Raw genomic sequence first — 15,415 nt, 5'->3', positions numbered from 1 at the left:
CACGGTAACCCTTCGATTGCAAATTTCCCTGCCCTCGGATAGTCCACTGCGGAACAAGACAAAAGAACTGTGACTGTACGGTTCAGAGTAACAGAGGAGGAGGAGGAGGAGGAGATTGGATTTCTACCCCACCCTTCACTACCCAAAGGAGTCTCAGAGCGGCTTACAAACTCGTTTCCCTTCCCCTCCCCACAACAGACACCCTGGGAGGCAGGTGGGGCTGAGAGAGCTCTGACAGAAACTGCTCTTTTTCAAGGACAGCTCTTATCAGAACTAGGGCTTGCCCAAGGTCATCCAGCCAGGTGCAAGTGGAGGAGTGGGGAATCAAACCCAGTTCTCCCAGATTGGAGTCCGTGCACTTAAGAAGAAGAAGAAGAAGAGAGTGGATATATACCCCTCCCTTCCCTACCCAAAGGTGTCTCAGAGCGGCTTACAAACTCCTTTCCCTTCCCCTCCTCACAACAGACACCCTGTGGGGTAGGTGGGGCTGAGAGAGCTCTGACAGAAACTGCTCTTTTTCAAGGACAGCTCTTATCAGAACTAGGGTTTACCCAAGGTCATCCAGCCAGGTGCAAGTGGAGGAGTGGGGAATCAAACCCGGTTCTCCCAGATTAGAGTCCGTGCACTTAAGAAGAAGAAGCGATTGGATGTATACCCCACCCTTCCCTACCCAAAGGTGTCTCAGAGCGGCTTACAAACTCCTTTCCCTTCCCCTCCCCACAACAGACAGACACCCTGTGAGGTAGGCGGGGCTGAGAGAGCTCTGACAGAAACTGCTCTTTTTCAAAGACAGCTCTTATCAGAACTAGGGTTTGCCCAAGGTCATCCAGCCAGGTGCAAGTGGAGGAGTGGGGAATCAAACCCGGTTCTCCCAGATTAGAGTCCGTGCACTTAAGAAGAAGAAGAAGTGATTGGGTGTATACCCCACCCTTCCCTACCCAAAGGTGTCTCAGAGCGGCTTACAAACTCCTTTCCCTTCCCCTCCCCACAACAGACAGACACCCTGTGAGGTAGGCGGGGCTGAGAGAGCTCTGACAGAAACTTCTCTTTTTCAAGAACAGCTCTTATCAGAACTACGGCTTTCCCAAGGTCATCCAACCAGGTACAAGTGGAGGAGTGGGGAATCAGAGTCGAGGAGGAGGAGTAGGAGGAGTAGGAGGAGTAGGATGAGGAGGAGGAGGAGGAGGAGGAGGAGAAGAAGAAGAAGAGATTGGATTTATACCCCGCCCTTCACTACCCAAGGGAGTCTCAGAGCTACTGACAGACTCCTTTCCTTTCCCCTCCCTACAACAGACACCCTGTGAGGCGGGTGGGGCTGAGAGCTCTGACAGGAACTGCTCTTTTTTCAAGAACTGGTCTTATCAGAACTAGGGCTTGCCCAAGGCTATCCAGCCAGGTGCGAGTGGAGGAGTGGGGAATCAAACCCGGTTCCCCCAGATTAGAGTCCGGGCACTTAACCACCACACCAAACTGTCTCAGGACGCGAGGCTCACATGCCATGACACAGGGCCAGCCTCAGCGTACACCAAGGAGAGGCAGCTGCCAGGGCCCAGGGGCGTCAGGCAGGGCCTACTATTGTCTCTCTCACACACACACTCACTTGCCCGTGTTCTACCATCACGCTCCCAGATGCCAGCGTTGCTAGTGCCACTGGGGAAAAGGGCTGCCGGCAGCGCAGGAGCCTGCGAGTGTTGACGGTGGGAGGGCTCACAAGCGGGCAGGGAAGGACACACAGGCCAGAGAGCTGACAGAGAGAAACTTTTCTCCCACTCTTTGAATACGAAGAACTTGAGGGCATCCAGTGAAGCTGATGGGCAGTAGGCTCAGGACGGACAAAAGGAAATACTACTTTACATAGGGAATGTTTAAAATGTGGAATTCGCTGCCAGAGGATGTGGTGACGGCCACAGGAATAAACAGCTTTAAAAGGGGATTAAATCGATTCATGGAGGACAATTTAGCAGTGGCTACTAGCCATGGTGGCTAAAGGGAACCTCCACATTCAGAGGCACTAATCCTCTGAATCCCAGTGCCAGGAGGCAACCTCAGGGGAAGGCCTCGAACTCTGTGCCCTGTTGTTGGCCCTCCAGAGGAACTGGCTGGCCACTGTGTGAGACAGGATGCTGGACTAGATGGACTATTGGTCAGATCCAGCATGGCTGTTCTGATGTTCTTATGATGGGCTCAGCGTCTGTGCACTGTTGTTGGCCGTCCAGAGGAACTGGTTGGCCACTGTATTGAGACGGGATGCTGGACTAGATGGACTATTGGTCAGATCCAGCATAGTTGTTCTGATGTTCTTATGATGGGCTCAGCGTCTGTGCCCTATTGTTGGCCCTCCAGAGGAACTGGTTGGCCACTGTGTGAGACAGGGTGCTGGACTAGATGGTCCACTGGTCCAATCCAGCAGGACCCTTCTGATGTTCTCATCAGGGATAAGCTTTGGTCTCTCCGCCCTGTTGTTGGCCCTCCAGAGGAACTGGTTGGCCACTGTGAGAGACAGGATGCTGGACTAGATGGACCACTGGTCTGACCCAGCAGGGCTCTTCTGATGTTCTTAAGAACGCCTCGGCCTCTATGCCCTGCTATTGGCCCTCCAGAGAAACTGGCTGGCCACTGTGTGAGACAGGATGCTGGACTAAATGGACCACTGGGCTGATCCAGCAGAGCTCTTCTGATGTTCTTATGAAGGCCTCAGTCTATATGCCCTGTTGTTGGCCCTCCAGATGAACTGGTTGGCCGCTGTGAGAGACGGGATGCTGGACTAGATGGACTATTGGTCAGATCCAGCATGGCTGTTCTGATGTTCTTATGACGGGCTCAGCGTCTGTGCCCTGTTGTCGGCCCTCCAGAGGAACTGGTTGGCCACTGTGTGAGGCAGGATACTGGACTAGATGGACTATTGGTCAGATCCAGCATGGCTGTTCTGATGTTCTTATGACGGGCTCAGCGTCTGTGCCCTGTTGTCGGCCCTCCAGAGGAACTGGCTGGCCACTGTGAGAGACAAGATGCTGGACTAGGCAGACTATTGGTCTGATCCAGCAGGGCACTTCTGATGTTCTTATGACTCACAGGCAAGAGGGAGGCATGCGGATGGATGGGAAAGGGGCAGGGCGTGAGAGAATGGTGTGGGGGTGGCACAGGGGAAGGGAGGGGGGCCCTGGGAACGGTCAGCCCAGGGCCTCCCAAAATCTGGAACAAGCACTGCCACATTTGATCCATGGGGAGTTCCTCCGCAGGTTCTCACTTTGGCAATGGGAGGCAAAAGGACCACTGAACACAAAGCAGGAGTCACATTTCCTTGGAGGAAACTACTTAAACCTAAAAAAAGAAGCAAGGGAGACTCTGACCATGCTAACCACAGCAAGCTTTGTGCGGCAGCAAAAAGGAGAAGAGGCAGAAGCCCCGAAACCGTTGAAAGATTCACCACAACGAGGACAGGAATCGTTCAGAAGACTCGTCTCTCCTTCCCTTTTATTCCCGGCCCCCGAATGCTCCCAAGAAAAACAATGCTAAAAAAGACTGACCGTCTGATGGAACGCCAACGCCTTCCTTCTCCTTCTCTGCCTTCTTGCTTTTTATATCGGCAGATGCTGAAAGTGGAAAGTTTGATATCTGATCAGCCTCTCCTCTTGGGAAGCCCGTTACTTGGGAAGGCATCTTAGACACAGCCATCGGAACAACATAGAAGGGCTGCTTGGTTTTTAAAAGAGGGTTTCAGGTGGGTAGCTGTGTGGGCCCGCATTCCACCGGGCCACCCCAAGTCAAAGGACAGAGAACCTCCCCCGGGGCTTCAGGGCTCTTGTGTTGAGCCTCAAAGAATCTCGTTCCCAGGCATCTATCACCAGTGAGGTCGCCTGGAGTCCAGCTACCATTTAGCTGCTAAATCAAGTTTCTTCTCACAGAAGCCGAGTGGAAACGTACACATATACACTCAGGGCGAAGGCCGTTTACTTTGAGTGCTTGTGTTTAGGGCTGTTACGGTCTCTTTCAACAAAAACAATTTATAGAAGCGTGGGGGGGGGGGAGAATGTGATTTTTCCTGATGTCTCTGTAGAAAACCACATTCTTCATGCTTGCACGGATTAATTGGGGAAAGAGCCGTTTGGAGTATCTCTCCCTCTCCTGCTCTGCGAACTGACAGCAGGGACAATCAGAGTTCGTAACGTCTTCTCTGGGAGTAGCTCTCCATGTTTCTTGAAATTTGCAAAAAGCGCAAGTAAAAAAAGGCCGCTTTATACCATTTTGTTATCAACACAGTTTTTGAAATATTTCAGTATAAGGGGACATAAATAACACACACGCACACTGTGACAACCTCTTATTTGGGGAGGTCTAGTTTTACTTTAAAATGTTCTTTCAGTTTTACTCTGTAGGGTATTCTGGCTGCCACCAGGAAAATTTAGGCTTTCCCAACCTTTTTCTATAATATTTTTCACAGGGTAGGTATGCCGAGGGTTTTAGGCGTTCGTGGTACTATGTGGTCTGAGGAAGGATTCTTTACTGCTGGTATACTTGAAGTAAATAGGATTTATTTAACGAAAGTATAAACACGAGGGTGAACAATGTAAACAGTACTGGGAATGATTTGAACAATGGCTTAGTGTCTCTCACAAGCTTCTCTCTACTGACAGGGATTTTTCGTAGGCAACTTTGTAACACTTTTCACTGTACTTTTTCCTAGACTCTCAGCTTTTAATTTTAACTCCTATAACACAGAACTAAATGTCACTCTTTTCACACACAGGGCTGAGTCTCCTTCAACTCCGAGACAGCACTTAACTGACTTCTACTTCTCTCACAGAAATCACACGGAACAAAACTCCTATTAACTGCTTTTACACAGCACTCTCTGCTGACTGCCTGTTTAACTGTCATCACTCTTAACAGTCACTCCTGATAGACATACAAATCATCCACACAGCATCCATTCCAAAAACCCCTCTTTGTCACTCACCAATCATATCACTTGCTTGAGTCCAGCACTCTAGATTATCCTCACACAGCCATGCCAACCAAACTTTTAAACACACACACACATAAACATGAAATCGTTACACACACCATTGTTCCCTCTAAGCTGAGTTAGTGTGAGCTAGCTCAGAGTTTTTTAGCCTCCAGCTCACACATTTTTTTGTCTTAGCTCAGGAAGGATGGGCTCCGGAGCAAACTGATTTATGCAGTAGCCAAATGGCTCACTCACAACTTTAATGCCGGTAGCTCACAAAGTAGAATTTTTGCTCACAAGACTCCACAGCTTAGAGGGAACATTGACGCACACCCCGATGGGAAAAGGATCCATGAAAGTAGCTTACACAATCGCTCCTCGTTCCTCGGATACGGCAGGTCCCCTTTGATCCGAGCTGTCAGCTGATCTGTGAAGGAGGTGGGCCTTTTCTTTTTCTAAAGCAGTCATAACGGGAGACAAAGGCACACTGACTCCATGTTGCGGTTAAAGCAGTTGGACAAGTTCAGGGAGGAGAGCTCTATGATCAGTCACTCAAAAGAGCAGCTCAATCATGGGTCATTTCCTGCGGGAGCACACAGGAGTGGAGCTCCGGCAGTAAGGAGCCCAGGGGGCGGGCACATGCAACAAGCCCCGCCCCCTGCTCCCAGCAGCTCTCAGTCGGGCCATGAGGAGCAAGCAGCAACCAGGTTTCCCGGGCCCCCCCCCCCCCGGCCTACCTTCAGGTACAAGCTCTCCCTCCTCTGCGAAGACAGATCTGCACGTTCCCCCACCCCCAATAACTGGCAATCCAAAACAGTCCAGTGGAGCCTGAGCGGTGGGTGTTGCCTTCTGACCCACTTCCGGTGATGTCAGGGGGTGTGGCTTATGCAAATAAGTTCTGCTAATGAGTTATGCTAATGAGCTCCTGCACCTCTTTTTCTATGACATGACTCCTCAGCTCAATTATGGAAGGAAGAGACCGCTGGTGGAGACCAGGAGGGAGAGCCACAGCTGCTTCCAGGCCCAGCTCTCATTGGCTTCCCAGAACCATGTGACTACCACTGTTGGGAGTCATCAGCCTGTGTTCTTGTTAAGACAGCACCGATAGGAGAGCAGCCAAGTGGGTCCAATACAACGCGGTTCTTTTCTCCACGTGTGGCAGGGATGCAGTTATTATAAAAGATAATTGAAACGTGATCATGGAAGGGTAAAAGACAGCATAGGGGAAAAGGTACATCTTTCACCACCGATGTGTCTCTTCGGCTCTAATGCTGAACAGCTTGCCTAAGAACTTGTGGTATCCGGCCTCATGTTTATTGTCAGCAGCTAGAATGTTAACTGCTAGGAGCTGGAAAGAAGCGTTATGTTGCAGAAAACGAGTCTAGCTCACCACCTAGTGGTGCATAATGCTAAAAGAGCTAGAACTTCTGGCTGCCAGACAATCTTTGGATCTCCAGGCTATGCTACACAATGCCATGAGATAATGAATAAGTTTTTAAAACTTTCCATTGGTTGACGCAACAAATCAGGATCCAGCACATCTTGCTCAGTACACCTGCAGAGGCCGTAACATTTTGCCGAGGCCAGCTGCAGACGTGCGAAAATTGGGGCTGCTGTGAGCCAACCAAAAGGCATCAGAAAGCCCTCATTCCAAGGACTCTGGGAAGTGCTGCCCTATCCATCTTGGCCTGGAAGAACTGAAACGGCAACAGAACTTTGCTTTGGTTTACCCGCATGAAGCCATCGGTCGTGTCAAGCCACAATTCCTTACCAGACGAAAGGAAGTCCTTTCTCACCCAAAGAGTAATTAACACATGGAATTCACTGCTGCAGGAAGTGGTGGGGGCTAAAATCATGGACAGCTTCAAGAGAGGACTGGATAAACATATTAGCCACAAGGTACAGATGGAATACTCTGTTTGGGGCATTGATGCTCTATATTCTTGGTGCTTGGGGGGGGGCACCAGTGGGAGGGCTTCTGAAGTTAAACTGGCCCCACTGGTGGACCTCCCGATGGCACCTGGTTTTGGCCACTGTGTGACATGGAGTGTAGGACTGGATGGGCCACTGGCCTGATCCAGCATGGCTTCTCTTATGTTCTTTATGTCCAGGGCAGTGATGCTCTGTATTCTTTGTGCTTCGGGGGCAACAGTGGGAGGGCTTCTGGAGTTCTAGCCCCACTGGTGGACCTCCTGATGGCCCCTGGTATTTTTTGGCCACTGTGTGAGAGTGTTGGACTGGATGGGCCATTGGCCTGATCCAACACTGGCTTCTCTTATGTTCTTATGGGAACACTCGGTCTGGGGCAACTGATGCTCTGTATTCTTGGTGCTGGGGGGGGGGCAACAGTGGGAGGGCTTCTAGTGCCCTGGCCCCACTGGTGGACCTCCTGATGGCCCCTGGGTTTTGGCCACTGTGTGACACAGAGTGTTGGACGGGATGGGCCACTGGCCTGTCCCAACATGGCTTCTCTTACGTTCTTACCGGCCTTGAGTTTTCTTCCACGTCATCTTCATCCTCTTCCCCCTTTTCAGAATCACCACCAAAGAGATCGTCATCATCTTCATCACTCATCAGTGCTGTTCTCTAGGGGGGGGAAGACAGACAGTTTGTACAGGGAGACTCAAGAGGTAAGGCTGTGCCACGCGGTCCTTAACCAGAGGCAGGCCCCCTCTCTACCCAGCATCATCTTCCTCACCCCCCCCCAGCCGCGTCCGACTCAGCTGTAAAGTCACAAAAGACAGAGTACCCTCCCCTTTCCTCATTTAGAAATGAAATGTTTATTCAGTGAACTAGGAATAATGTTGTCCTAAGTGTATTGGAAAGTATATGATTACTGGCATTTCCTTGAATTTTTGGATTATATTTCGAAGTTACTACTAAATATCTTGGTACCTTAGGATCATTATTTCAGGAAAATGAAATCTGAAACATACAGTGAAACAGAGGACTGTCTACAGAAAAATGTTCAACGAGGGTCTGTGAGATTATGACAATGGCCAAACAAGAACATCATAAGATCTCTGCTGGATCAGAGCAGTGGTCCATTCCGTCCAGCATCCTGTCTCACACAGGGGCCAGCCAGTCCCTCTAGAGGGCCAACAACAGGGCAGAGAGGCCGAGGCTTTCCACTGAGGTTGCCCCCTGGGTCTGGGATTCAGAGGATTAGTGCCTCTGAATATGGAGGTTCCCCTCCGCCACCACGGCTAGTGGCCATTGCTAGACTTACCCTCCATCACTCTGTCTAATCCCCTTTGAAAGCTGTTTATTCCTGTGGCTCTTACTACACCCTTTGGCAGCGAATTCCACATTTTAATCATGCTCTGTGTAAAGTAATTTTTTGTCCGTCCTGAACCTACTGCCCATCAGCTTCACTGAATGCCCTCGAGTTTTAGTATTTTGGGAGAGGGAGAAAAAATTTCCTTTGTCAGCTCTCTCCACCCACCTCATGCGTAATTTTGTAAACCTCTATCGTGTCCCCCCTTACGTCGACTTTTTTCTAAAATGAAAAGTCCCAGACTCTTCAGCCTTTCATCTTGGGGAAGGCGCTCCGATCCCCTCATCATCCTGGTCGCCCTCCTCTGTATTTTTCCCAGCTCTGCAATGTCCCTTTTGAGAGACGGTGACCAGAACTGTACACAGCATTCCAAATGAGGCCACACCATAGATCTATCCAGGGACCTTACAGCATCATCCATTTTATTCCCAATCCCTTGATGCCAATCAACAACAAAGGTAGACTCTTCTTTAAAAAAAGAAGACAGGGACTGTGACGACCCCTTAACTGGGGAGGTCTGGTTTTACTTTAAACGTGTTCTTTATGTTTTGTTCAACTGGGTACACGGCTGCCACCAGGAAATTTAAGGCTTTCCAAACCTTTTTCTATAATATTTCTATCACTGGGTAGGTAGGTCGATGGTTTAGGCTTTCATGAGGGTCTATGTGTTTCCTGAGAAATTATTCCTTTCAGAGATGGCAGACTTAAATAAAAGAAGATTTATTGAAGTAATTCGTAAATAACAGGATATGACTCTGTATCTAGGAATGGGTAAATACTGAACAAGTGCTTTGGGTATTTCATACACTTTTCTCTCCACTGTCAGGGATCTTGGCATGTAACTTTGTAACACTAACTCAAGGTCATGTAAGTTCACTGTTTCTCCAGTCTGTCACTCAGACATTCTTATAACTTTTCTTCTTCTCTGAACAACATTAACAGACAGCTTAACTGTTTTCACACAGAACAGCTTCTCACTTCTTTCATACACAGAGCTTAACTGAACTCCTGCTTCTCTCACAGAACTCAGAATTTAACTAACTCCCTAACTGTCTTTATCAATTGTCTAAACTGTAACTCTTGACTGACACACATTTTCTAAAACCCCTCCCCCTTTCTACCAATCACCAATCACACCACTTGCCTGTTTCAACCACCCTAGACTATCTCTCACTGCCATGCAACCAAACTTTTAAAGACACATACACACACACAAATAAACATGAAATCATTACAGGGACTTTTTAGAAATAAAATATAAGTACAAGGCCAGCTTTAACCTAGGACTGATATCAGTTTTGAAATGAATTATCTTGAAGTTCAAAAGATAGAAGGAGGCAGGTTTTAAAGAAAATAATGAGATTATTAGGTCCTGCAGAGAGACCGTGATAAGAGTCTTTGCTTGGCATGAAGAAGGCCCCAGGTTCAATCCCCGGCAACTCCATTTAACAAACACCAAGACCTTCCTCTGAGATGCTGGAAAGCAGCTGCCAGTGTGAGCACACAATACTGCCCATGATGGACTGATTCCGTAAAAGGCAGCTGTATACGGCCCAGATGACCCGTGTTAAAACCCCAAGATACAGCCCAAGCAAAGGAGACATACAGCCGAAACCGATGCACAGTAATCCCAGGCTAAACCTAGTTCACAGAATTGCATGGAGAAGTAGCCAGTTTTGGATAGGCTAAAACAGTCGGAGTATCACTCTTACCGGTTTCCGGTCATCCTCGCTTACATTCCCAAATTCTTCTTCCAATTCCTGAAAGACAAGAAGCAGCTTCCAGAACAGAATCTGCACTTGGACAACCCTCTATCTTTGGCTACCGGAGACCCACCTCCCAGATGGGAGTCCGTAGCCTCCAAACCTCCATAGCTTCCCCAGAGACTCTACAGGGGGTGGGACGTAAACAAGAACAAATGTGTAAAGCCACGCCTTACCTCTTCGTCTTTCCCTTCGCTGTCAACCATGCTCCCACGGTCGCTATCTACCGAACCTTTTGATTCAAAAAGGAGACAGAGAAAGAGCAATTCAAACAAGCCTCATGCATGTTTACTACACAAACTCTACAAGCGTCCAGAGCACTGATCCCTCTAAGCTGAGTCAGTGTGAGCGAGCTCACCCGTTTTTTAGCCTCCGGCTCACACATTTTTGCCTTAGCTCAGGAAGGATGGCTCCAGAGCAATGTTCCCTCTAAGCCGTGGAGTCTTGTGAGCAAAAATTCTACTTTGTGAGCTACTGGCATTAAAATTGTGAACCAGCGATTTGGCTACTACATAAATTAGTTTGCTCTGGAGCCCTCCTTCCTGAGCTGAGACAAAAACGTGTGAGCTGGGGGCTAAAAAATGGTGAGCTAGCTCACACTAACTCAGCTTAGAGGGAACACTGCTCCAGAGCAAATTGATTTATGCAGTAGCCAAATCGCTCACTCACAGCTTTGACGCCGGTAGCTCAGCAAACAGAATCTTTGCTCACCAGACTCCACAGCTTAGAGGGAACTTTGGTCCAGAGGCTGTCTTTAGCGTGGTACGCCAAGTGCCCCCTTTTCCAAACCACCGTTACACATAGGAATGACAAATGTTTTGTTGCTAGAAATTCTATCTCCGCTGTATTTTGACAGAAGTTCCAGCATCCGTACAGCTCCCGGCACCCAGGGACTGGATCGCTCCAGCGCTTGTGGTCAAGTTTAAGCACAAATGCCACACACAGCACATACAGTAGTATGTTGTCTCCCATGTGCAAGGCCGGCGTGACGAGAAAATTGAAGTATTTCCAGTGAGGAAAGGATTACATTAAGCAGTGGCGTGGGTTTCCGTACGAAGTACTGGAGTCTTCAGTTCAGTCCCTAGATGAGCCTATACGGAGCGGAGCTGTTTTGTGTTGCCCCAAGAGGTCGGACCGGAACCAATGGATTGAAATTAAATCAAAAGAGTTTTCAGCTGAACATCAGGAAGAACTTCCTGACAGTTTTCTTCACCACAGACTTTGGTTTTTCATTTTTCAACTTGTCCCCACCACCAATGAAAAGCCAGGGCTCTTTTTGTAGCAGGAACTCCTTTGCATATTAGGCCACACACCCCCTAATGTAGCCAATCCTCCAAGAGCTTACAGAGGTCTTCTTACAGGAGCTACTGTAAGCTCTTGGAGGATTGGCTACATTAGGGGCATGTCACCCAGGGCTCTTTTTGTAGCAGGAACTCCTTTGCATATTAGGCAACACCCCCCCTTAATGTAGCCAATCCTCCAAGAGCTTACAGAGCTCTTCTTACAGGGGCTACTATAAGCTCTTGGATTGGCTACATTAGGGGGGGTGTCGCCTAATATGCAAAGGAGTACCTGCTACAAAAAGAGCCCAACTAACGCACATGTGCTAAGGTAGCACAGGATACAGAAGTCTGCAGGCGGACTCATCGGAAAAGACAGTAACGCCAGGAAACGTTGAAGGCAGCAGGGAAAGATGGAAGACCCAACATGAGACGGATGGACTCCGTCAAGGAAGCCACGACCCTCAAGTTTGCAAAGGACATTTTGGAGGTCATTAATTCATAGTGTCACCGTAAGTCGAAAGTGACTTGATGACTTTTAACACAAACAGATCGAATCATAATTGAACTCTCCCTAGGAGCTAAAATGACTTAACTAAGGCTGCTTAGTTAAGTGACAGACTTCACATTCCTGGGATCCCAGATCACCGCAGACTGTGACAGCAGCCATGCGATTAAAAGACGCCTGCTCCTTGGGAGGAAAGCGATGGCGAACCTAAACAGCATGATAAAAAGTAGAGACATCACCCTTGCCAACAAAAGTCCGCATACTCAAAGCAATGGTATTCCCAGTAGTCATGTATGGCTGCGAGAGTTGGACTATAAGGAAGGCCGAGCGCCGAAGAATAGATTCTTTTGAACTATGGTGCTGGAGAAGACTTTTGAGAGTTCCTTGGACTGCAAGAAGATCAAATCAGTCAATCCTAAAAGAAATCAACCTTGTTCCCTGGAAGGTCAGATAATGAAACTGAAGCTCAAATACTTTGGCCGCCCAATGAGAAGGGAGCACTCCCTGGAGAAGAAGACCCTGATGCTGGGAGAGACTGAAGGTCAAAGAAGACGGGGACGGCAAAGGATGAGATGGTTAGACAGTGTCATAGATGCAACGGACATGAAGTTGAGCCAACTTCAGAGGACGGCGGAAGACAGGAGGGCCTGGCATGATCTGGTCCATGGGGTCGCAAAGAGTCAGACTCGACTGTGCGACTGAACAACAAGGCTACTGTACTTTAGTCACATTATGAGAAGACAAGAGTCACTGGAAAAGACCAGAATGCTAGGAAAAGCTAAAGGCGGCAGGGGAAGAGGAAATTCCCAAAATGCGATGGATGGACTTGATCAAGAAAGCCACAAAAGCCCTTAGTCCGCAAGACCTAAGCAAGGCTGTTAATGATAGGATTTGGGGGGGAGGGGTCATAGAATCATAAAATGTTACAGTTGGAAGGGACATTAAAGGTCATCTAGGAGCACAGCCGAAAGGCAGCCCTACAGCATACCCAAAAGATGGTCGTCGTCCAGCCTACGCTTGAAAACGTCCAGCGAAGGAGCATCCGCCACCTCCCGAGGCAGACTGTTCCACTGCTCAACCACTCTTACACTTATGAAGTTTCTCCTGATATTGAGCCGATAACAACTCCCTTGTAATTTCCACCCATTAGCCCTAGTCTTGCAATCCGGAGCAAGAGAGAATAGATCTGCTCCATCCTCTACATGACAGCCCTTCAAATGCTTGAAGACTGCAATCGTGTCCCCTCGAAGCCTTCTCTTTCCCAGGGTCATTCATTCGTAGAGTCCCCATCATTCAGAAGTCGCTTGACGGAACAGAACACACACAGGTATTCTTGAGATGACGGCCGGTGGTGAAAAGAATCACCTCTAGTTGCGTCTCACCTGGTACTATCCCAAGAAGAACATCTCAATCTTACCTGAAAGTGCTTCTGGCCTAGCACACAACCGTGTTTGCACAGCCCTGTGTAACACGGGCTCCCTTGCCCGTTTCTAGTAGAGCTCACTCCGACAGTTAAGGGATGCAGAGCACCACGCCATCTCCAAACACTGTGCAACAGGGACACCCCCCCTTGCGGTCAGAGTGCTGCTGGGACAACCCATGAGGTCTTCAAGGGCAGGGGAGGCAGGCTAGAATGGCTCAGTCCCCCCATCCCGATGCTCACCAGTCACCCCGTTTGATTTGGGGGGGATCTTACGTGTTTGGTATGCCTGGTGATGAAGGTTTAGGATACGGAATGAAACTAGGTTCTGTTTTGGCGCCCGCTCCTAAACCGCTGGCACCTCAAGCACTATGACGAGGGGTTCCCTACCCCACCAGCCCAGGAAGCAGAGGCTAAACAGAGAAGGCAAACAACTAAAGAGCCACGCATTTGGGCAACCTGGGCCTGAATCTTATCCAGCAGTGTCATGATCTGGCCTGTGCCAGTAGGGCCTAGCCAGCCTAAGAGGCCTGGGCGGCAGTAGGAGGCGGCTAGGCCTACAACTCCCAGAAGGCATTGGGAGAGTCAGGAAAGATTCTAAGGGAGACCGTTTGAATCTGTTGGGAACAAAGTCTGGGGGAAGACAGTTGAAGGCAGTTGCGGGCTGCTGGTTGATGGTAGCTGGAGTCTCTGAGCGAGGAGGGGAGAAGCCCTCAGTCCTTTGCCTCCCTGCGGCTGGGTCTCGTGAGAGACAGGCCGGACTGGGAGAAGGAGGAGCTTGAGTGAGTTAGGCAGGCTGGGGCCTGATAGGAAAAGCCAAGGAAGGCAGTTGCGTTAGTTTATTTTCATTTGACCTTTCCCCCTGTTATCCAGTTGACGCACCTTGCCCAATTGTCCTAATAAACCCTGTTCTGTGTGATTTGGTTGGTGTCCGCCTGGGCCATTCACGCCTGCAACACTCGGTTAGCGAGGGCTTGGGAGCTACCCTGGGACTCCCGAGGGACCCGAAAGTCCATTGTGGTGGCGGCGAAACCGAAAGACCCTTCTGGGGGTCATGACAAGCAGTTTTCACTGCTCCATCTTTTTAACTCTGCCTTATCTCTTTCAGCCCTTAACCTGAAGCTTCCCCTCCTCCCGGCAGCCGGAATGCCAGGCTGTGGCGTGGGCAAAATGAAATTCATCCTTTCGCTACCTGACTGAACAGCAGGGATCACGTACTGATGTGTTTTACTCACAGCTGACTTCCTTCAGAACAGGTGAGAGGGCAGAACTGCTCTGTGGGAGGTGAGCCGCCATTACCTTCGGTTCCAGGATCAATTCCATTTTTTCGTTTGTTTCTTCTTCAGAGTCCGAGTTCCCGGCTTTGATGTCCAGCTGTTCAAAGGCGCTGTCCAACACCTGCAGCCCATAATTCACAGCTTCTTGGATTTTGGGAATCAAATCTGCTTCCTTCTGTTCACGTGTTTTCTCCTTTTGGAATCAGAAACACCGCGTTACTGAGTTAACTTTAAAATATACTCTGACATCTTAAATACAAGAGAAAACAAATGGGCTTTGGGTTAGGTTTTTGTTGCCACTCGGCAGAAGCGCTTTGCAAAACGTGAAAGCAACGTTTCCCTGAAGCTTCGCTAAAATTAGTTTAATTTTTAAGACATATCCTTGTATTCAAACGACCAACGTTCATACTAAAACAGCAACTATCAATAAGAAAACCCCACAGAACTAAACCATTAATACTGAGTTATAATCCAATAGTAGGGATAAGAATCAGAAACAAAACCATGAATAGTAATACTATGAATAGCAATTCTGTTTAACTGATTGGGTCGTATGTGTCCAGGGGTTTTTTCGGAACCTCAGCATGGGTTGGAGACGTATGGGGTCACCCCAACCCCCTGTAATTTTCTATAAAAAATTCTCTCATCAGTGGAGACTTTTTCCTACCCTGCCCAACCCTCCAAGAGCCAGTTTGGTGTAGTGGTTAGGAGCGCGGACTCTAATCGGGGACAACCGGGTCTGATTCCCCACTCCTCCACATGCAGCTGCTGGTGTGACCTTGGGTCACTCACGAGTTCTCTCAGAGCAGTTCTCTCAAGGGCTGTTTGAGAGTTCTCTCAGCCCCACCTACCTCACAGGGTGTCTGTTGCGGGGAGGGGAAGGGAAAGGAGTTTGTAGGCCGCTCTGAGACTCCCTTGGGTAGAGAAGGGCGGGGTATAAAT

At 49.0% G+C, this 15,415-nt stretch overlaps 1 protein-coding gene across 1 annotated transcript in view; it reads right to left on the bottom strand.

Moving 5' to 3' along the window:
* LOC107108456 (WASH complex subunit FAM21-like) overlaps nucleotides 1-15,415 on the bottom strand; it is a gene marked incomplete at its 3' end in the record, with an annotated part of 46,423 nt that overhangs the window by 20,968 nt on the left and 10,040 nt on the right. The window contains exons 4-10 of the mRNA XM_015408893.1: nucleotides 14,432-14,666; nucleotides 10,165-10,220; nucleotides 9,938-9,985; nucleotides 7,433-7,534; nucleotides 5,316-5,403; nucleotides 3,528-3,593; nucleotides 3,248-3,321 (exon numbers count right to left, since the gene is read on the bottom strand). Of these exons, the coding sequence (XP_015264379.1) occupies nucleotides 3,248-3,321; nucleotides 3,528-3,593; nucleotides 5,316-5,403; nucleotides 7,433-7,534; nucleotides 9,938-9,985; nucleotides 10,165-10,220; nucleotides 14,432-14,666 (669 nt within the window). The remainder of the gene's footprint in view (nucleotides 1-3,247; nucleotides 3,322-3,527; nucleotides 3,594-5,315; nucleotides 5,404-7,432; nucleotides 7,535-9,937; nucleotides 9,986-10,164; nucleotides 10,221-14,431; nucleotides 14,667-15,415) is intronic.

This window comes from Gekko japonicus, unplaced genomic scaffold (genome assembly GCF_001447785.1).
Source record: "Gekko japonicus isolate JY-2015 unplaced genomic scaffold, Gekko_japonicus_V1.1 scaffold5638, whole genome shotgun sequence".
Lineage (NCBI taxonomy): Eukaryota > Metazoa > Chordata > Lepidosauria > Squamata > Gekkonidae > Gekko > Gekko japonicus.
This window is presented reverse-complemented; position numbering and strand designations above follow the sequence as displayed.